The sequence below is a fragment of the Chiroxiphia lanceolata genome, chromosome 5, assembly GCF_009829145.1.
Source record: "Chiroxiphia lanceolata isolate bChiLan1 chromosome 5, bChiLan1.pri, whole genome shotgun sequence".
NCBI classification, from domain to species: domain Eukaryota; kingdom Metazoa; phylum Chordata; class Aves; order Passeriformes; family Pipridae; genus Chiroxiphia; species Chiroxiphia lanceolata.
This window is the reverse complement of record NC_045641.1, coordinates 49,934,631-49,955,791: the sequence shown is the minus strand read 5'-3', so window position 1 is coordinate 49,955,791 and position 21,161 is coordinate 49,934,631. Positions and strand designations below refer to the sequence as shown.

The following is a 21,161-nucleotide window of genomic DNA, read 5'->3' as shown; positions in this document are numbered from 1 at the left end:
CAGGCTTGGGTCTAGGCAGTGCACTGAGGTAGAGCAGCTCTGGGGTTGCAGGATGACAGAGAGGTCAAGGAACACCTGGTAGTATAGAGAGAACAAAGTGGTTTCCCAGCTGCCCCCTCATGACCAGGGCATACACCCACCCCCAGGGACCACAAAGTAAATAGTGGCACCTGAAAAGCCACTGGGGAAGACATTTGCTCCCAGGGCTGTTCAGCAGCAGAGCTTTGCAGAAGGCGTGGTAGGACCCTTCCCACACCAGAGATGAGCCTTGCTGCCATGCAGGATAACAGAGAGTACTTAATGAGCTGCACCAGCCAGTTCTGAGACCTTACTTTGATGTCCAGTACTGCCTGCTCTTGCTTCTGCTCCCAGCTCCAGGCCTGCAAGGACACTGTGGTTCCTTGACCTGACTTTTTTTCAGACTCCGACCTGTTGCTTCCCCACAGATAGCACAGCTGGCACGTGATGGCCTCCTGTCCAGTCCCCTAATCTCTGACCTCTTTATCTTATCACTGGGAGTTACTTCTCACTTGTCCTTCCTTTTTCCTTGCCTTAGTTTACCCCAGTGCTGACCACAGATTTCTTCCCTCCCCGTGAATTAAGAACCGAGTTGAACGCCCAGTTTAACACCAATAGATTTTCACAACACACCTAGTTTCAAATGCAGTTGGCAGGTCTGAGTTTACACTATGCAGAGTTCCCACAAAATTTAGCAGAGGGCCACCAGAGTCATCTTTCAAAGGAAATCAGGTTTGTCGACTTTCTATTCCCCTCACCTCTCCTGAGGGCCCATCTAACACAGGTTTCCACCCCAGGGTTCTTGCCCTCTAGACCCCATTACACCTCACAGGGCTGTGCTCCCCCCTCCTCACCTCGCAGCCCTTCTTTCACCATGTGTCTGCTGTGGGGAGTTGCCACTTCATGCCTGAACGAGTCGCCTCGCAGCAGCTGCTCCACAATACAGGACCCTCCAAGTGGGCGGGCTCATATTCCCCAGCGCACAGGAGATAGTCCCAGGCTGCTTGCAGCCCTGCCAAAGAGCCACCTGCCCTGCACACCGGGCTGGCCAGGAGCCCTGCACAGCTGGTGTGTGGTTAACAGCCCAGGGGAAGGCTGGCTGGGCCAGGTCCATAGGGCTCCTGAAGCACTGGGGCCCAGCCAGCTCCTGGGATTGCCTGTGCCTAAGGCTGGCTCTGCTGGCTTGCTATATTAGCCCTAGTGGAGCCTGAACAGAACAACATGATGAAACATGTAATTAAGATGGAGCTAAGGATGCATGACGAGGCCGACTGAGCGAGAAATGGATTTGATTTTTTTTTTTGTCTCCTTGCAGAAATCATCCACTTCAGCAGGAAACTACCCATTTGGATTTTTATAAGCCCGAATTAAAAAGAAATTACTTGATACAAATGAAAAGGTTTATGACCTGCAACCTCCTTTACCCAAAGCATTGCTTTTTGCCCAGAACAAACGTATCACATACAATACATAGTGCTCTCTTTTAAACAACTACTCCAAAAATTAAAAGGCCACAAAATGGTGCCCCTTCCTCCCCCCCACAAAGTGAGAAGGAGAAGGGGCAGGCCTACCCTCTTTTTGTATCTGCCCCCGACCAGGTCTCCTGCTTCCTTGGCAGAGCTTTGCTCCTCTCTGTAGTACATCCTCCAGAGCTTCACTTTGTTTAGTTTAAATGATTAATGCAGAAGAGCTTACAGGTTTTCCTTGGAGAGACTTTTCTAGTCCTTACAGACCTCACAGACAAAAAGGTTTCCTAATATTCAGGTAACATCCTTCTCTACTCACTTTCATTTTATTTCTCCTTTTTCGTCCCACAGATCACAAGGAAAAAAACCAAACCCTTCGCTTCTTAGTGGAGCAGCCCTCCCATGGCAGTAAAAGGCAAAAAAGGAATCCATTTTAAGTGGAGCTGGATGGGTTGTAAATGGGATTAGGAGTCATGGTTACTTGAGATAGCTGAGGTCTAGGCCTGGCATTTCAGGGGAGCCACTTCAATTCTATTACTTATGTATGGCCAGTCTTCGCGAACGAAGATTTGGGAAAGGTCTTTACCCTTCGAGCCTGCGCAGTGGATTTTTTAGGTGAGACACAGTGTGCGCTGAGCTGAGCCCACCCTTTAATCCTAAGGTTCATCTGCCGGGGCCGAGCAAGCTTGGACAGTGGCAGTGAGGTCCTCAGGACGTAGGTTTGTTTAGAGTGACTTATGACACTGCAGCTACTGGGCTTGAGGAGTGGGAACAGTTGGCATTCCCCAGTTTGTGAAATGGAAAAGGATGCAATGAAAAGGAAAATGCTTCAAAAAAGAGACTCCCTTTAATTTCTTCCTGCCCTATTCTCCCTGCTAGCTAGTCAGCCTGCTCAGGACTGCAATGGTCTGTGACACTGGCATCAGTGTAGGTACCATAGCAGGAACTCTGAACAGCTGGGGTTGTTTAGGGAATATGTCTCTCTGCCCCTTTCCTTAGCCATCATTCTCCAGCTGGGAAGGGCATGTCCTTGAGACACTCTGCAGTACAAAGAGGGGCTGAAATGCCCTCTTTCTTCTTGACTTGTGGAGACTCTTCTACCTCTTCTACCAGGAACCCTCTGTGGCCCCATGCTTGCTGTAGATGAAAGGGTGCTGCCCAGCAGGGCATGGGGCAAGGCTTGGGCACTGGGGAGACCATGACTGGGACCAGGATGGAGACACACAACATGCACAGTCTTGAGAGGAGCTGAGCAAGGGCAAGGTCACCAGTACCAGGCTGGTATGCAGGTATTGCTCACGTTTCACATCATGATACTGGCATTGTTTTTACCATGGCAGGGAAAGGAATAGTTGTACCACAATGCAGACAGAAGGGATGAAGGGTGATTCTGGTACTCACATCATAGACAGGAGGTGGTGGTGGTGGGCTGGCTGAAGGGAGCTGAGTTTCCACCTTCTGTCTCAGGATATTTAGCTGGCTCCTTCTAGGGCACAACACCTGCTTGGGACAAGACATCAAATGACACATTTGGAGAAAACACAATCTCCCCAAAGCTGAAATGAACACCAATGTCATATCAAAGCCAGCTGCTTGCACATCTCCTGAATGCTTCCACAGCAAAGAGTGCTGGCAGTGTCTGCACAACACATGCTGGTCACTTTCCTCACCACAGGGTAACATGTAGGAGTCCTGTGACTTACACTGGAGCAGTAGAAAGGAGAACTGGGCTCTGTGTGTACATATAAAGCACTTTCACCACTGAAACTTTGCTGGGCGAAGGGTGTAAGTATTTTACAGCACAGAACAATGCTGTAGGACAAGGAATAAAGTAGGGCCATCTTCATAGTGCACAGGGGAATTCCAGAGAGGCAAAATGCAATGACTTTTGTCAGGACTTGGCCGGGAAGCTTCTGCTAATATGCAGGGTCTAGAGAAGAGCACCAGACAAGCATTAGTGATGACATATAGTCAGTGATACACTAATGTGCAAGTCCAGCATGGGGTTGAAGGAAGAAGGTGCCTTCCTCTGAAATGTTTCTTGCATCAGATGAGTTCTCCTTGAACGTGTTCCATTCACACACAGAGAAGCTCAGCAAGCAAGGGAGGAGGCAGAAAAGGAAGAAGGCTTCGCTTTGTTCTAATTCAGAAAGAAGTGGGATGATTATATTCACATCACATGAAAACTATGAACTGCTTTCCAGTCCATTAGTAACTAAGGAGGATGCTAAATAGCTTTTCTTAAAGATAAACATTTTTAAACCAGCAGGTCTGAGCAAGCTGTGGTGAGAAAAATGGGCTGTGTTCTGCAGGAGGGCAAATATAATGACTGCACGATCTCTTCAGGCCCCAAGGACAGCCCATGAGTCTAAGACTTGCAGGCCCACCTCAAAACCTAGAGATGCCAATTGTCGAGTCATGACACTGCCCTCCCCTCCTCATCCCCACGGAGACGCTGTCTAGGCAAACAGAGATGGGGGCCTGTCTCCAGCAGACTTGCTCTGCCTCTTAACATTCCTTCCCCTGTATCGGGCTGCCGGCAAGGCAAGTCTCACAAGATTAGCAGGTCTGCCAACTGCTGCCATTCTGCTTTCAACCTCATGATCTCTGACTGTGTGTGCTGAAGCCTGATGCTCCTTGGAGGCGAAGGACTGTACAAGCAGCACAGCCTCCACATAAAAATGCATGCAGAGAGCCTGCTGTTGTGGTGGCAGAGAGCAGCCTGAAGAAGTAAATATGGGGCATACTCTACCTAGAAAACAGCAATCCCCAAGCTCTGCTTTAAAAGACATCAGGTATTTTTAAGCCAGCCTTGAGATCTCTGGAAGAATGCAGAGGATGCAATTTGAACACCTGAGGGTGGCAGTACTAGAAGCTGAAGGTTTTTCCCAAACAACAGAGATTCAAGTATCATGACTCTAGACACTTTTCCTCAGGGCCCCTGTCTCATCCAGATCTTTTGCCCTGCTTTTGGCTTTTCTTCTCCTTCTCTCTAAATCCTTTCTTCCCCACACCTGGTTTCCCCTTTGCCCTCAGTTACTCATCCCAGCTTCCACTTCCTTACCCAGCTTATCCCAGCCTGGTCTCCTAACCCAAGGGGCCCTGTCAGTCCAGTCTTAACACCCTCCTCCGAGAACCAGTGCTTCTTTGCTCCAGATTCCAGTCCCAGTTTCTGCCCTCAGGCTCATTCTTCCAGCTTCACAGAATCATTGCTGTTGAAAGGTGCCTCTGGAGATTGTCTAGTCTAAACTTCCTCTGCTCAAAGCAGAGTCATTTAAAGCTTGTTGCTCCTCAGGCCCTTGTCCCTCTCTTTTTTTCCCCAGTTAGTTGTAATTTCCACACACGCTTCCTTGGGATCCTTGTCCTGACCTTTCCCTCTCTCTCTTAATGTTTCTCTGCCAAACTCATGCCCAAAGCTTTGGTCCCCAGCCCCTCCACACTGCAGATTTTTTTCTTCTATGGTGCACAAGCTCAGGAATGCAGCTGCAGAATTCCTGAACCAGAGTAACCTCCACCTTGAAAGAGGATTAGAAACAGGGAAAGTCATGCCCTCCTCCTGCCATCAGGGTTGCAACAGATTTGCTTGGGTGCACAGGACATTACCTGTCTGACTGGCAGGTAAGGCCCCCTCACAGGGGTTTTAGACAACTGAACTGCTAAACTGACGAGAGCCACAACTGAGTATGCACAAACTGCAATTTTCCAAAATTCCATCACAAAGCTACATCTCCTTGAATGTTCTTAGGGCCAGTACACTGCTAGTGTGACTTGCTGCCCTGTGTCAAACCCTTGTTCTAAAGCAGAGCATGCTGGAGTCAAAACAATTACCAGAATTTCTTTAATTATTGACTCTTTTTGTCTTTCCTGTAATATTTTTTTTCTCAGAAAAACTGAACTTAAGAAAATAAACCAAGGCAGACATCCAGCATGGAAAATCTCAGGACAGGGATTCCCAATCCAGCCAAATTAGAAGCAAATGGAATTAATTCCTAGAATGGGTCATATCAGGTATTGGGTTTTATTTGGTTATAACTTGCCTTTCTTTTCCACAGAAGCAGAGCTGTTGCGATGATGCTCAACGCAGCAAGAAGAACAGTAAGGGTAACAAGGATTTCCCACCCAGAAGAGGTATCTATGTACCCTGTACCTGTAAGAAAGAAGGAAAAAGGTTCACAGTGTGAGTGGAAGTTACAATCCTGCTGTTTTTTTAGCCCTGGAAAAAGCCTTGAGAGAACTAAAATACAGGACTGCAGAGTATGGTGGCAGAGATGCACGCAACCTTCAAAACCCACTCCGACTGAACAGAAAGCAGGGTGAAGCTGCAGAATCACACAGAAGAGGCAGGTTACAAGCAGCTCCATGTCATATAGTGCATTAGAGGGAGGTGATACAACTATGAGAGCCAAGAAATGTGGCAGATAGAGGCTGGCAAAGGTCTTGTGATAGGAGCAGAAAGACAAATGGTGGAAAGCACATAGGCCACACAAACTACGAGGGTGGGTACTGTAGGCATCCTCTGACCAGTGTAGGAAAGCTATTTCATTGCAGCTCTTGCATTTACACTAACAAGTTCTTCATATCCAGCATTCAGAAATGCAAATCCAGCCAGTCAGCAGCATGCCCGTCCTTAACACTTTTCTTTAACATTCCTCTTATGTTGCATGAAGCTTTCCCTTGCTTTCCAGTCTGCCCATTAACAGACCAACCAAACCCTTGCATCACATGGAAAGCGGGCAGGGATGTTAGTCAGTCCCTAACCTGTTCGTGAGCCCCTAGCAGTGAGCACCGAACCTGTACATCTCATTGCAGCAAGCGCCCTAAGGACTGACCTTATCAGCTGCCCCTGCCATAGTGCTGAAGGCCAAACCACACTATCTCTTCTACACTGGCACTTAAAAGCACCATCTGACCCAGTGTCAAGGCTCCCTGGATAGATCCTGACTCCCAGGAGGCTGTGGCAGGGCAGATAAAAATTACTGCATCTTCACGTTCCCCATCGGGAGCAGTAGCACGGGTCACCTGTGCAAGGCGCATTCAACCCCAATGGCAGTAAGTACTGGGCATGAATCATTATTCCCACCTGATTTCATAGCATGTTTGGGTAGACGAAAAGAAGAGCAAAGACCACATTTTCACAGCCAGTTCCAGCTGACTTTTAACCTCCTGCCCTTCCTTATGGTTGTTCACTTACCTCTAGCAAGGACAAACACTCCCTTTCCCACTTTCTGGATGTCATTCCATTTGACCTCGCAGTAGTATGTGCCAGTAGAAGAGGTCTTTTCAAGCGGCACAGTTCTGTGGTCGAAAGATATGGCAGCAGTCTTATTCCCTTCTCCAGAAGGAATGGGTAAGTTTTCTGATCTATTATAGATGGATGTCTTCCGGCCCAGTGAATTAATCCAGTAATAGTAGATTAAAAATTTGGTGTATTTTGGCATGTAAGGAAAGATGACTTTACAGGGGATGGATATTTCTTCCTTGAGCAGCGCAACCTGGATTGGAGGTTTCTGCTGTACATCAACATTTTCCCCTGTAAGGGTAATAAGTGTTAGCAGTTACCTAATATCGCTTTCAGTCAGGAGAAGACGGCTGTCCCAAAGACAGGATCACACGGAAAGTAACCATATGCCAAGAAGCACGCCCAGAGCACACAGTGTTGGCCCTTGTCAGAAACTTAGTGATTCAGAGCATGTGCCCTGTGTGATCTGCCACATCTCTTAGGTAATTGCTGTCTGATTTCTGATAGCCTGCTGCATTCACAGGCTTCCCCTTTTCTCTTGTGAGCTCGTCTGTACAACACCAGCACACAGAGAGACAGGAAATGAAGCAGGAAGTGAACTGATTTTGCAGTGGTGTGAGACTGTATTTATAGTGGGTGAGTAGAAAGCAATTTTCCAAGACAAATGCTAGCTAGACATCTCCTGGAACTCTTGAGTTACAAGCTTCTGCCTGGGCATCTACGTGTGGCCACGTGATGACTCTGTGGCAGTGAAGGTGTTGTACGTCAGCAGGTGTTATCAGTGGCACTGCGTCTTTCTGAAAAACAAGTGGGGAAGGAAATTGCATATTCCGTACAGGGGCCAGCACCGGAGCCATGAGAAATAAGCCACAGCTTAATCACTCCAAAGTTTTGCTGCTGTAAAAGGGCAGCAAAGTACAAGCCTTGATGCCAGATATGGGAACTATCTGCAGAGGACTGCAGATCTTAAGTATCTATATGTGACAGTATCGTAAGCAGAGAGATGGAAGATCACACCCTTCATGTGCTTCCTCCTAATACAGACAGGGCAGTTTAAGGTGATTTATCACTGCAATTCAGTAGACAATGACGTCAGGAGTTACAAGTGAGAATGAATAAGCACAGAAGTGGAACCACACCACAGTTCACTCCCTGTTTTGTTTAATAAAAAGTAAAAAAACCTTAGAGTGAGCCACAGGCTAGTAAGGAGCCTGGGGTACAGGATTTCTTTGGCTTCCCAGCCAAATCTGGGTTTAACATCAGGCAGTCTCTAGATCTACTTGTTTGGCAGCTGACATGATACCATATATAAAGCAATTTAAGAGGAGGCTGTTTAAGAAAGGGAACTAGAAACTTACACACAAGCCTTCTTATGAAATGAAGGATTCTTTCAGAGATGTGAAAACAGAAGAGGGAAAAAAGGGTAGAGAGAGAAAGTAGGGGATGGGCAGGCTTTTCATTCATGCTTTTGATGAGATTCCCTGGAGTTCTGCATCTATGAACAGGCTCATAACAAGGTATTAGAGCTGTCCCAGAGCACAGCCAGGCTTGCTTTCCTGTCATCATGCACTAACACTGCATCACAACAGCAGCATCACCCCTGCACAGCGGGATCTGGCACTGGAAAAGGCAACTCAGACCTAGCGCTGCTTAATGCTGAGCACTGAGGAAGGGGGGGGCAACAATGGAGGGAGGGTATGGCCACCGCCCAGAAAGGACTGTTGGGAAGTAACATCCATTAAGGAAAATTCTCTACAGATCACATAGCCAGGGACAACAGCTTGAGAGTAAGGAAGAGCTTAGCTTACATTACTAGAAAAAGGTTCTTGGCCATAAAAGCAACCAAGATATAGTACCGTCCTCAGGGACGTGCTCATTCTTTGTGAACACACAGTCCTGTGTACACTAGGAACAGTATTATGGAAAGAAATCACAGAAAATCCTGCAGACACTGTGGGAGTGATAACCCAAGTGGTTTCTTCTGGGCCATATTTTTCAAAATCATTCATTATCCTTCTCCTCATCTCTACCCAGCAGAACACACATGAATATAGTTTCTGTACAAGACATGGCTAAGGACTGCTATAACAAAGCAGAGGAGAGATCTATCTTCTTGCAGTATCCCAGGAGCCATGAGCTTGAGAAGAACATGCCAAGGAAAAAGCCAAACCATTTTATTTAGGTTATCTAACCCTTCTCCCATGTTTCCCCTTTCTTGAGGATTTGCTCTCTCAGCTTTGAAATGCTTAAAAGACAGAAATAGCAGCAGCGTGCAAATTCCTAGAGGGGATCTCTAGAAATTAGCAAAAGATAGCAGCTGGAAATGCTCTAATATGAAAAAAACATGAGAGTAAACAAAAGGAATTTTAAAAAAGAAATTTGTTTACCTCCGCACCGAAGCAACCAAAGAAAGAGGAAGATGACTTTTAGATTAGAGGCCATGATGGGTGTCAAAGGCTGTAAGAAAACAACAAGACAGGAAGATCCAAAAGGCAAAAGAGATGGGGATTTGTCAGGTATTTCCATGCCTGGGCAGCTGGTTGATCCCCTCCCCTTTGTGAAGGGACAGGCAGGATGTACACACACTGCTTTTGGCAAGCAGTTCCTGGCAGATGCAAGCTCTTCTGCTTTTCAGTCAGACTCCTCCTCGCCCCGGGGTTAATATTTCTGTACTACCACGATGGTGTTACACCTACCAGCGGGTGTCCAAACATCAGACCATAAGCACTTTAACACACAGAGCTTTGTCTCCCGATGACCGTAAAATATCGCCCACATTTAAAGCAAATTTCGTCACCCTCCAAACTGATGTGAATGCTCAAGTGTGGGATCACTGTTTTGTCTTCAGTGCAGAAAACCAGTACCCACATCAGCAGTCAGTACAGAGAAATGGCTCCACTGTACTCCTGACTCCACAAAACATCCCTCCACAGCCAACTCCTCCACCAGGTCCCTTCAGAGGAAGGCACTCATATTCACAAAGTGAGAACAACCAGACAGCAAATTCATCCCTAACAGCTGGGATGCTTCAGATCCACACCATGCTGGCTCTGAATCAGCTTTGCAATGCAGGCAAGCTTTAAGTAATCTATTGTAGTCAAACCTAAGGAGAGCCCTTTGAAGAAGAAAACTCTCTTTTTGTGGGAGGCTCCTGCCGCCTATACTCACGAAGAGTCTTTGATTTCAACAAAAGCTTGTTTTTAGCTAAGACATCTGCAATGCAACAGCTGAGCAGCATCTGACTCATAAACCCCCCCCCCCCATGTCTGAGAGATCTTCACTTCTCTCTAGGCAGCTTCCTCCTTTCGCACTTCTTGTGAGACATTTGCACTATCCACAAGAAAGCACATGGCTGCAACTTCAAGGGTGCCTGCTCCCATTGGGTGCTGTGCTGTGGAGACTGGTGGGGGATGGCCATGGGGGAAAAGACCTAAGGCAGCAGATGAGCCTGTAAACTGCACGTCATCAAAAGCACTATCATTTGTTTTGTCCATCCAGAGTTTGTAGGAGTGAGGTCTGCTCCAAACAACCTTTGGTTTACAGCATTTTTCCTTCTGTTCGGCCTGGGACAGGTCCTCAGGAGGAAGGGGTCTTGTAACAGGGGGAGGTGTGCAGCCGTGGCCACTGTGGCCCCCTGACCCCAGGGATGGCTCCAATACCTTGGTGAGAGCCCTGACAGATGGGGAGAGGAGCAAGTGGCTTTGTGTGGCTCTGCAAGGCTGGTGCAGTAGCTGCAGTCCCCCAGGGAAGGTTTAGCTCAGATTAGCCAAAACCAATTCCTCTCCCCAAGACATGCTGATGTGAGCTGGACGGGGCTGGTCTCAGCTGGAAATTGCTCCTCACAGGTCTTAACGCTGAGCAGCAAGGACAATCAAGATGGTAACAAGACACTTGGGGCCCAATTGGTATTTCATATATGGAGGCACAGATCAGGCAGCTGTGGCTCTGGGGGGCTCTGGGGTCACAACAGTGCTCAGCAGCATTTCTCAGGCCTGAAAAGCATCTCAAGGTAGTTGGAGCAGGGAGGGAGAAGGAAGTGAAGGCTCACTACCCTCCTGTAGAAGAACTCGGATGAACAGTGAGGGCTTCTTCGGCTCTTATATCACACTCATCCCCATGGTAGCACACAGCTTTGCAATTTTCAGCATTGATGTATTTCTAGAGGACAGAACATGCTGCTCCTGTCAGTGATGTGTTTTAACTGTTATCAGCATTTATCTGCTTCAGGAATTCAGAGTGATAAGTGGATTAAGTGTGGTAGGTTTGTAGAGCTGCCAGGTCAACATCGTCCTTCTGTCCTTTCTCTTCTTTTCCTATAAACAACCCTGTTGCCACTCGAAATGCCAAGTCCTAGAAATATCGCTGTCTGGAATTAAAAAAAAAAAAAAAAAAGATCTAGCATTTCAAAAGAGATCACACATAAGACTCAGCTGTGGGATTAAAGGCACAGCCAGGCCAGAAATACATTCACTGCTGGGATTTGCTATGGTAGAGCTCACTGAAAAGAAATGGCTTTGAAACGACTACCCAGCAGCTATTAACTGCGAGACAGGATGACATTCTGTTCCTTAGAGCCTAAAGGGAGCCTGAATCTTTGAATGTTAAATTCTAATTCAATTTGGTCTGGGGATTCTGGACTGAGTTTTAACCCTGGAGACACAAATGGGAGGAAGATGAGGAAAAGCCGGGGAGCTGTGTGTTTCTATTACCAGCCTGTAGTGGGGCTGAACTGATCGCCCTGAAACTTAGGTGGAACTAACCAGCATACCTGTGCCAAAGGAAATGAATTACAAAGCTCCATAGCAATAGGTCATTGTATGACCTTCACTCATGCATTATACAGTACACTGCTGCATGTGAGCCGGTCCCTGCAGCATGACGAGGAGGGAACTGCCTGGCCAGCTATAACCCCGCTGCAGCACTGACTGGCCAGGATCCGTATGGCTTGGTCCTCCCTTTAATGCAATGAATGCTGACACTTCCTGAGACTAAATACAGGATTGGGCTAGGTTCAAGCCACAGTTTCTGCTTGTAGATGGAAGAGTGTCTATTAATTTCACTCAAGGACTGTTAAAAGCCTGCAACGGTGGCCAGCATTCCCAACCATGAGGAAAGGCACGTTTTTCTGGCGCGCGAAAACAGCAACACGTTTGGGCAAGTGCTGCACCTACCATAAGTGCCTGCTCACAGCTGTGTCCAATATACACCCACAAGTAAAGGCGCACACACACACACATGTGCCCACACATGCCCCCACAGCCAACTCCAGGGAAAGTATTAATTCAAACAAAAAGGCTGCTGCTAGCCAAGGCAAAAGCAACGCTGCAGAGACCACAACAAAGCCTCTTTATTGCTGAAGCGTTTAACACCACAACCATCCAAAAGAGAAACACCGCTTGGCGCAAAGAAGTGCTGCAGCAACTCAACGAGCCTGATTGCACAGAGCATTTCATTCCCTAGCACGGCAGCTCCGGATTTGCTGCCTTGTCAGAGACCAGCTCAATCCCCCATTGCTGGAAAGCCAGCCAACGGCAACACGCACACCTCTGAGGATTCACAGTCTCTTTGACTCCTCTAACCCCAGACTCCAAGGCATACAGTTTCCCTCTGTCTGGCGGCAGGAGCGATAGCAGAGCCAGTGCAAGAGGGGCCGTACCTCTGCCAGCATTTTTACCACTGTTGTGTGCTGAGTGCCTCTCAGCAGGGCTGGATGATGCCGATGCAAAAGCTGCCAATGCCCTCGCTATGTTTCTACCCATCGAACTGCTTTAGGGAAGAGAACAATCAGGGACTTGATGGGAAAACAGAAGAATAAAGGTGTTGACACTACCGTGGGGAAGGGAGGGGACGATTCTCTAATTCCCTTTCATCAGCAAAACGGGTCTGCCTCAGAAATCACCCACTCCTGCTTTTTCTCTGTTCACCTGCTGGAAAGATTCCCGAGGCTGAATTACCACAGGCCTGACACACTCTGGGGGCCATGCCTCAGCCTCGTGGTGCTCCCTACGGTTCTCCTTCATGGGCTTCCTGCGTGTCAAGCTGGGGCGAGCAGAAACTCGCCTGGAGGCACACCTTTGTCTTCTCAGGCTGACACCTTCCAGGAGAACATCCACTTGACCGTGCCTGGGGCTCACATAGGACCAGGGCAGAGAGACCATGTTAGGTCTGCCTGAGTCAGTGCGTTAAAGCTTGCCCTCGGCAGTCCACCCGCACCGGGCGGGGCAGCTGAGCCCCTGAAGTGGGGGGACACTGAGCGCCGGGGGACACCGAGCCCCAGACCGGCCGTGCCGCGGTGGCGGGCAGGGCCTGAGAGGCGGTGGCGGCGGCGGACACCGCCCCCCGCCCTCACCCACAAGATGGCGCCGCCGCCCCGGCCGCCCCCTCCTTCCCTCCCTCCCGCACCCACCCACCCCGGTCCCTGGGCACCGGGGCAGCCACTGTGTTTCGCACCTGGCAGCCGCCACCCCGAAGTGAACGAGTACAACTAGGATCCATTTAAGGCAAATTTAATGGTAATTAACCGTAATCAACAGCTTGAGGAACAACTTTTACTCAGCAAGCTGCAGATACTGCGGTTACAGTTCGCCCGTCAGGCAGGAGCGGCTGAAGACGGGGTGCGGAAAAGGAAAATGAACCTCACTGCCGTGGGTGTAACCCATCCCCGCTGTCTCCTGCCCTCCTCGCCCCTCGCTGCTGCCAGAGGTCACTGTCCCCACAGCAGCCCGGACCTGTCATCCCACACACATACCTCTTGCCCCTCCACTGCAGGCTCCCCTCACAGCCCCCTGTGGCAGAGGCAGCTGAGTCACTTCTGCTGAGTACTTTTGGGGGGCAGCAGCCCTCAGCCGGGGAACAAAGCACAGGGAGCTGCTGCCAGCTTTGCCTCCACCCCGGCACTGTCTGTCCCAGTCACTTAAAAAGCCATCCCTCCTACACCAAGAGCGCTCTGAAAACTCCTGCCAGCGCTAGTGAGGAGCACAGTTTTATTATGAATGACACCTCTCAGTGCAGATGCTTCCTGGCACCACACCTGGGTGCTTCCCACCACCAGCAAAGCCCAGGCACCTATTTCATGCTACTGACCAGGGATGCTGCACTAGTCAAGGTGCTGGTAATGGTGTGCAGCTCACCCTCAGCAGGGGCAGGCTCAAACCAGTGCCCCCACAGAAAGCCACAGACTCGCTGCACCAAAGGGTGTGCAGCTGCTGTGAGCAGCCCCAGCAGCCCACCTTGCTAGTCCCCATGGAAGCACAAGCAGAAGAGTCACAGGCACACAGCCCTCCCACAGGCACAGGACATGTCACCAGCCCCATGGTGTCATGACCAGGCCAGCCCAAACTTTCTCACATTAGCAGCAAAAGTGCTGGGGGTGGGATGCCGGGCAGGAGCAGGGCATGCTGTCAGCAGTGCTCTCCTAAAACAGGAGTCCCAACTCCTTCCTCGCCAGCTGCATGCTTTGAGGTGTGCACATCATGCCCTGAAATCCTCTTAAGTGAAGGGCTGTGCATCTTCTCTGTGGGGGTAAAGGGTGGGAGGCAGGCAGGTTTGGCAGGGGCTGGGTCCTGTGCAGACACAGGGAGGATCATGTTGGACAAGACGGCAGCAGTTGCAAGAGAACTGCAGAACCAGTCCCTGCCAGCAATGGCCTCGCCAGATGGCCCTTCTGGTCTCGTCTGTGCAGGAAAACTGCTTGGGCCTCAGCAAGCCCTGCTTTGAGCCAGCCAGCTGTGCCAGACCCAGCTCCTCTCACCCTGGCAGGCAACAACTTCTGACTGCCACCAGGTACCCAGGCCTGCCCCATGGCTGCCTCCAAATCCAAGCTCCTTCCCTCTGAGCTTGTTCAAGAAGTCAAGAGTTCAACATTCCCCTGCACCAAAACCACCTCACTCATCTGCTCCTCTTCTTGCTTTTTTTTTCTGGCTTTTATGTCTTCCCTTTTTTTTTTTTTTTTTTTTTTTTTTTTTTTAACAGGAACCTTTTCTTTGGCCTGCAGCAGCTTTCCAGCTCAGGATGTTGAGAAGCAGAACCTGCAGCACAGCTACAGTGACCCTGGGAACCAGCATGGACCTCTGCAGCAGACACATGCATGCAATCACACCCCACTTTAGATTGTCACAGCTTTCCTCATGCACACCAGGCCTCTGCCAGCTCCTGGGAGGAAAGCTGGGAAGGTATTAAGTAGCTAAGTACCTCGCTGGCAAATTAATAGTTTTTTCTTTCTATTAATTCCTCAACTTTGCTTTTATTGTGGACTGTGGAGAATATGCAGGCTGATACAGCTGTTACAGCACAACCTCCTAGGGTGGAAAAACGTCTCTTTGTCACCAGGCCCTATTCTGGCTATACAAACTAAATAAAGAATCCTGGCAAAAGTATTTGCTGGAAGAACTGCACCTCCACTAGGATTTTTGCCAATATAAAAATGTGTTTCATTCTGTCTTCCCTCCCCATCCCTCAATTTCCCACCTGCCATTTACATTTCTGGCTGACAGAACTACAGGACAAAGATCTGTAGTTTTGGCCTAATGCAAGAGGATGACCACTGGGTTTTGTTTTTCAAACCCTTACAGAGCACTGCTGAGCACACCGGGAGCAGTCAAGGCTGCCATAGGCTATGGGGAGAACTGGGAGAGGTTTTGTGAACCTCTCTATGGGCCTGGAGGTTAGGCACTGAGCCTGAACCCACTCCAACCCCTCCAGTGAAAAGGGTCTCTTCTGCCTGGAAAACCACGGGATGATAGATGTGGGTCCAACAAGGATAAGAAATGCAAAAAACCCTGGAGTGCAAGAGGAAGCGTATCCTGTCTGCGTGGAGACATAACCTCAGCAGGAACAAGTGCAGGAAGGTGAAACTAGATGGACACCATAGCAGGGTCCAGACTCCTTCTTCTGTGGCTAATTATATCTCCACTTGCTCTTTAGAGAGATATATATACACATGCATATACATGTACTCACATTTTATACCTAGGTACTAATATTGCTGAGGTTTCCCTAAGGCAGCCCCTCTGTGTCCCCCTACAGCCCAAGTAGTCATGCTGAGACCCTTTACCATAGCGGGGCCCATGGCTTCTCCTGCAGACCACTCTCCCCCCAGTCTGGGGAGATCCTTCCCCACCCCACCATTCCTGCCTTTATTATCTCTGCCCAGCTGTGGTTTATAAGTTCTTTAAATCTCTTCTAGGAACAGATAGAGATCACAGTTACCCAGAATCCAAAAACGCAGACAGCTTGAAATGTGGTTAGAGTCTGCCCTACTTTCATGAGCTGAGAGCAAGGCTCTACCAAGGTGCTTGCTATGGGGAGAGGAGAAGAGAAAGACCTGTTTCAGCAAACTGCCCCTTCCTCCCTGCCCAAGAAACAAACCTAACCCGTCCCCCTCCAAGCCTGCTGCATCTGTTCAAAATGCATTGCCTCTTCTCCTGGTTTGCCCGGGACTTGCAGGTGAGCAGGATGGAGACATGAAGGCTCTCCTGCACTGCAACACTTGATACAGGCACAGGGATCTCCCTAAGCTGAGAGAGGTGCGAGGGATTTGCCGAATCAGGACCACGAGGAAGGCAATGAAGGGTGTGCTGCAGATTAAGAACAAGATGCGTCAGTAGCATGTTTACCATCTGCACGCTCACTGACAGCTTTTCCCCAGACTAAGTTGCTCCTAGGCTGCGGGAGATGCAGAAGTGGAAGTGCTGCCGGGGACTTCCCTCCTATGAGAAATCCCCTCACTGGGAAGTCTGCACTGGATTTCAGAGCTGCTGTGTGGCTGTGTCTCCATGGGGAGCATGGCTCCCTTGCACTGACAGGCTCCCTCAATGGCAATACTTCTGGACTTGGATAGGGATACTGCTGAAAAAATACCAGGAGGCCTTTTTCCTTCTCTGAGTGGTGCCAGCCCACAAGACCAACCTGCAGACAATGATGTGTGTTTTCCACACCCATTTGCCCACAGTCTGATTCTGATAACCCTGGGCTTTTCTCACAAGCACTGATGGTGTTCAGAGGAGACGGGACTTGGATAGAGGAGAACGGCTTCCATAGATGTACCTCCAGCTCTATGACTTTCTAAGTAACAATATTTGCTGAATGATTCCACCCATATTCCAGGTGGAATACATGGAGCAGTACATAGACATGCCACTTGCAGCCACTAATATTTTAAGGTTGTTTGCTTAACCCTACTTGGAAGAGCTTGTATCAAGGGAAGGATCAGAGCAACAGTGGGATATTTTTGCTGGTGCTCTCACTAGTGGTAGCAACAGTGAGATGTTTCAGGAGAACAGCTTGCTGTAGTCAAGACCATAAAGAAATGCTAAAGAAGGTTTTGTCTGAGAGATAATAGCCCAAGATCATTACTATATTTATTAACACCATTTACAGGACTGACTTCAACAGCCTTGGAGGGAAGAATGAACAAATGCCAGCAAACACATTACGTTCTTCTGCAAGAAGTTTTTTCATTCTATTGAAAAGCTTTGTTAGAAAGAATGATGAGAATGGTAATAATAAGGCACTATAATTATACCTGATCCTTCTATAATCTCTCTCTCTGCAGAGTTTGGGAGCACTTTACTGCTATTATTGGATTTGAACAGTCCCATCTGGATAACATACGACTGATTTGTTTGCATGGCTTATTTTAGGTATTTCAGCATGTACATTAGAGTTGCCTTCGTATTTGGCTGATTCCCTGCACAGTCTGTAAGAGCAGGAAAAGATCTTCAGCTCCTGCTCTCCACCACTCCATTCTCCCATCCCGATGCCTTGGAGAGCTCTTCACGGAAGTCCAAGGATAAACGGAACCATCAGTCCTTCCCAACTCAGTACTGCAGAGTGTACAACAGCAGTACTGAAGTACTAACAACATGGGGGTTAGATACTATCTAGAACATTTGGATTTGTGCCTGTATTAATTTAGGCTTGAGATTCCACGTATCCTGTAACAACTCTAGGTGCATTTGAAAGTCTAGCAGCAAGGACCTGGCACATACCTGGTGCTAATGTACGTACTCTGTGGTTGGAATAGCTGCTACTTGAAGCTTTTAACCAAAGGGATCTGCGGCAGGACTGTGCTCCCAGCACGCACAGAACCAGGGAAAGCGTGACGGATGCTCACACCTTTCCAGACTTGGCATTCCTTGCAACACCATCTCAGTTACAGTGACGCTGGCAAGCTCTTACCGCAGCTCCCATTCACCGTGGCGTCTAAATGAGCAGCCAGCTCCATCAACATCAAGAACTTTGTTGTCCCCTTGCAGGAGCTCTTGAGTGCAAAGCTGGGCACTTTGCTACTTCACTCTGCCATGGCCAGGAGAAATAAGATATCACTGAAAATAATTCAGCCCATGCTTAAAAGATATTATATAAAAAATGAGATTTTCTTTTAAATGAGTAAAAGCACAATGCAAAAACTCTAGTTTACATGACTTGAACAGTTTTCAGTTAGAAATTCACAGCAATTTGTCACTAGCTTGCAGTGCAGGGAGGGAATGTTCCTTTCAGACTGAATCACCATAAAACAAGCATAAGTTGCCTGATTCTTTGTTCCTCTCACACATTTTTAAGGGATTTTTTTCCCTGTGAATTGGAGCAGGGTTTTCTCCTGCATCCCTTACACACCCCACCTAGCCTCATCCACGGGGACAGGTGGAGTTTCCAGTGTTGGCCCAATCCTAAGGCTGTGGGACATTTTGTTGAGGAGTTTAAAAGGATCCATTAGCCATGTCTTAAGTTTTCCCCAGCTTAATTTCTGGAGTATTATATCCAGTCTCCTCACTTTCGTTCTTTTAGATTCTTCAGAGCCGCTTCTGTCAATTTGTTTACTTCTGGTTTATTTTTAAAAGACAAACCCCCAATGGACATAAGCTTTCAAGTCCCTTTTGAAAATGCTGTCTTGTCTGTAAGTGCTTTGTTTGTGATCCTCTCCAATCCTTTAGGCTATTGTTTACAAGCTGGAAGGCATCTGCGCTTGGGCTAATCATGCCGAATGCCAGCAATTCCCCCAGCATGATTTGTTGCACAAGCCAGTGGGAGCAGGGTTTGTTTTGATTACGTTTAGTGTGGAAAACCCACATTTGCTCACATCAGCCTGACAAAATGGGGAGGTCTAATCCAAAATCTTCAGAGGGGAACAGTAATCTGGTCATTGATTTCAGTGGCGTTGGGACCAGCTCAAAGGTCGAGAGCTCTGACGGCAAGGCTGGTGTCTTGGGAGAGCAGGTAGTGCAGGAGCCAAAAATCTTTAAAAGTGTATGCCTTTCATTTGCTGTGGATTGGATGAATCAAACGCAGATCTAGGAAGCTGCCAGCGCTATGCTTTTCAAAGCTCTGCAGCTCCTTTCTAACTAATATGCAGTTAGTCAGGCTGGGACCCCCCAGCTCTGCCCCAACCAGCCGTCACCTTGGGCTGATGCTGGCCTCCCCCAGTGTCCTCAGCTGACAAGTCAGGCTCTTTCACTCACTCTGGATGCTGGCGATGTTTTTATCCTCAGCCTGTGCTGACACTTGCCTCCAGGCATCAGATGGGTGTCCCAGTTTTTCTGCTCGTGAAAGCTGGGAAGAAGCGCCCGAGGGCTTCTGCGCCCTGCTCCCTTTGGGGCTGCCACCAAACTGCTGGAGCACGCAACTGCACGCTGCATGGTGGGTGTACAGGTCTCAAGGGGCTCCAGCGCAGGTTCTAGGAGTCCCATGTGCAACCACAGCTCAGCACAGGAACTCAGCACAACCAGAGCTCAGCACAGCTGTTCCTTGCCAAGCCGCTGGCTCAGTTGGCCTGGGGAGCATCCTGTGCTGCTAAGCCTCTGGCTAAGCTTAGGCTGGCTTGCTCCCACACTCCTGCCATAGCTCAGGTCTGCCCAACAAGGCTCAGAACTCAAAGCTGCACCTGGATCCCACCTCTCCCCTGTTTCCCAGCTCAGCTTTTCCTCCTCCAGAGGTGCTCCATCGATCCCCATTTAATCCCTTTTTGTACCCACACAGAGGTTAGCCTTGCCAGTGGCCTGTGGCAGGGGCTTCCACAGCTTAAGATACACTTCACATGAAGAAATGTCTCCTTTTGGGTCTTGCACCTGAGTATTTCATCAAATGCCTCCTTGGGTTTTTAAGAAAACACACACGCGTGGTCACCTACTCCATGGCATTTAGGCTTTATAGATCTCTGTCGCAGACCTCAGCCATCTCTTTTCTGGATGAAGAGTCCTAGTCTATCAAGCCAGCCCTTGCACGGGAAGCGTTTGGAAGTACTCTACTTTGCCTGAATCAAAACCCCAGCTCTGCCAGCCCCAGCTGAGATCAGAAGGCAGCAGGAGCATGCTGAGACCTAGGCAGCTCCGCAGGGAGGCATCGAGAGTTGCAGAGCAGCTCTGCCACATCTCCTTCTCCCTTGACACCTGCTTTCTCTCTGAAGGCTGCCCTCAGTAACCCAGCCTTTGCACCAGGGACTAGCGTGGGGCAAGCAGAAAGCTCCACTGCATGCAGTTGGTATAACTGTACAGATGCCAAACATCTAAAGAATCGGTGCAAAATGAACTCAATCAGACAAAGACATCACATTTGCCTAACCAAGGTATGTTGTAAATTAAGGGGTTTGGCACACTTAAAGACTAATGATACAAACACACATTTTCGGAGGGACATCAGGGTAAGGGTCAAAACTGAGACCCAGCTGTGTGTACACAGGCTTTACTTTGAAGCTTGACTACCTAAGAAAAGCTCATTTCCAAACACTGAGGATACCCAAATGCTAATAAATTTTTAAAGTGCTTTTGCACAAACTTGTGTTTTTCGGCGAATCCTGAATTCCTAATGACATACAGACCCTTATGTCAGAGGTAATCAAGTATTATTACAAGAGCTGCTGGCTGTGGGGCCCCTCTTGAGCACACACATGGGTACATATGGAAGTTATTAGCAAGTTTTAGCGAAGGATTTTGGGAAATTAACCCCTGGGGCCCCAGAGCACAGCTAACAGACAGCTAGTTGGGACCAGACAAAGAGCAGTTTCCTGCTGGATGCCTGTGGCACGTTGGGACTGAAATCCAGGCCCTTTGCAGCACGATAGAGGAAGCCCCTCTCACAATGACTAAACTTTTCAACTTCTGCTGTTAAGAAGAAGGGTTGAAAAAAACCATCTTGCAAGGCTGTGTAAGTTTCCTCAGCAAAGTGAAATGAGTCAGCTGGAGAAATGTATAACATAACTTATAAAAATGCAAACAATTTTCTTCTATTCCCTGAATGACGCTCAGGAGGTTATGAGGAAGTTTACAATTTCTTCATAAGTCCCTTTAGGAGCCACCAAAAGAAACATTTGGACACAGACCACCAGGAGCTGCTCCTACGTGGCAGAGGGACCAGTTCAGAGGCAGAGCGATTAAAGCGAACATCTCCCACTCATTAATGAAAGCAGCAAGATAGTGTTTGCAGTCACCTTGTGGAAGTAAATT

General features: G+C 48.6%; 1 protein-coding gene across 4 annotated transcripts in view; it reads right to left on the bottom strand.

The window, feature by feature from the left end:
• The window catches only part of NFAM1 (NFAT activating protein with ITAM motif 1), a 30,700-nt gene that overhangs the window by 6,465 nt on the left and 3,074 nt on the right, over window positions 1-21,161 (bottom strand). The window contains exons 1-6 of one of the 4 annotated variants that reach the window (XM_032689142.1): window positions 16,903-16,911; window positions 12,796-12,972; window positions 9,111-11,089; window positions 6,676-7,014; window positions 5,522-5,631; window positions 2,886-2,984 (exon numbers count right to left, since the gene is read on the bottom strand). In XM_032689142.1, coding sequence (XP_032545033.1) covers window positions 2,886-2,984; window positions 5,522-5,631; window positions 6,676-7,014; window positions 9,111-9,249 — 687 coding nt within the window. In that variant the 5' untranslated portion in view covers window positions 9,250-11,089; window positions 12,796-12,972; window positions 16,903-16,911. Of the gene's footprint in view, window positions 1-2,885; window positions 2,985-5,521; window positions 5,632-6,675; window positions 7,015-9,110; window positions 11,090-12,647; window positions 13,052-16,902; window positions 16,912-21,161 lie in introns of those variants that run through there. The other 3 variants (XM_032689144.1, XM_032689143.1, XM_032689145.1) reach the window with 3 other exon arrangements.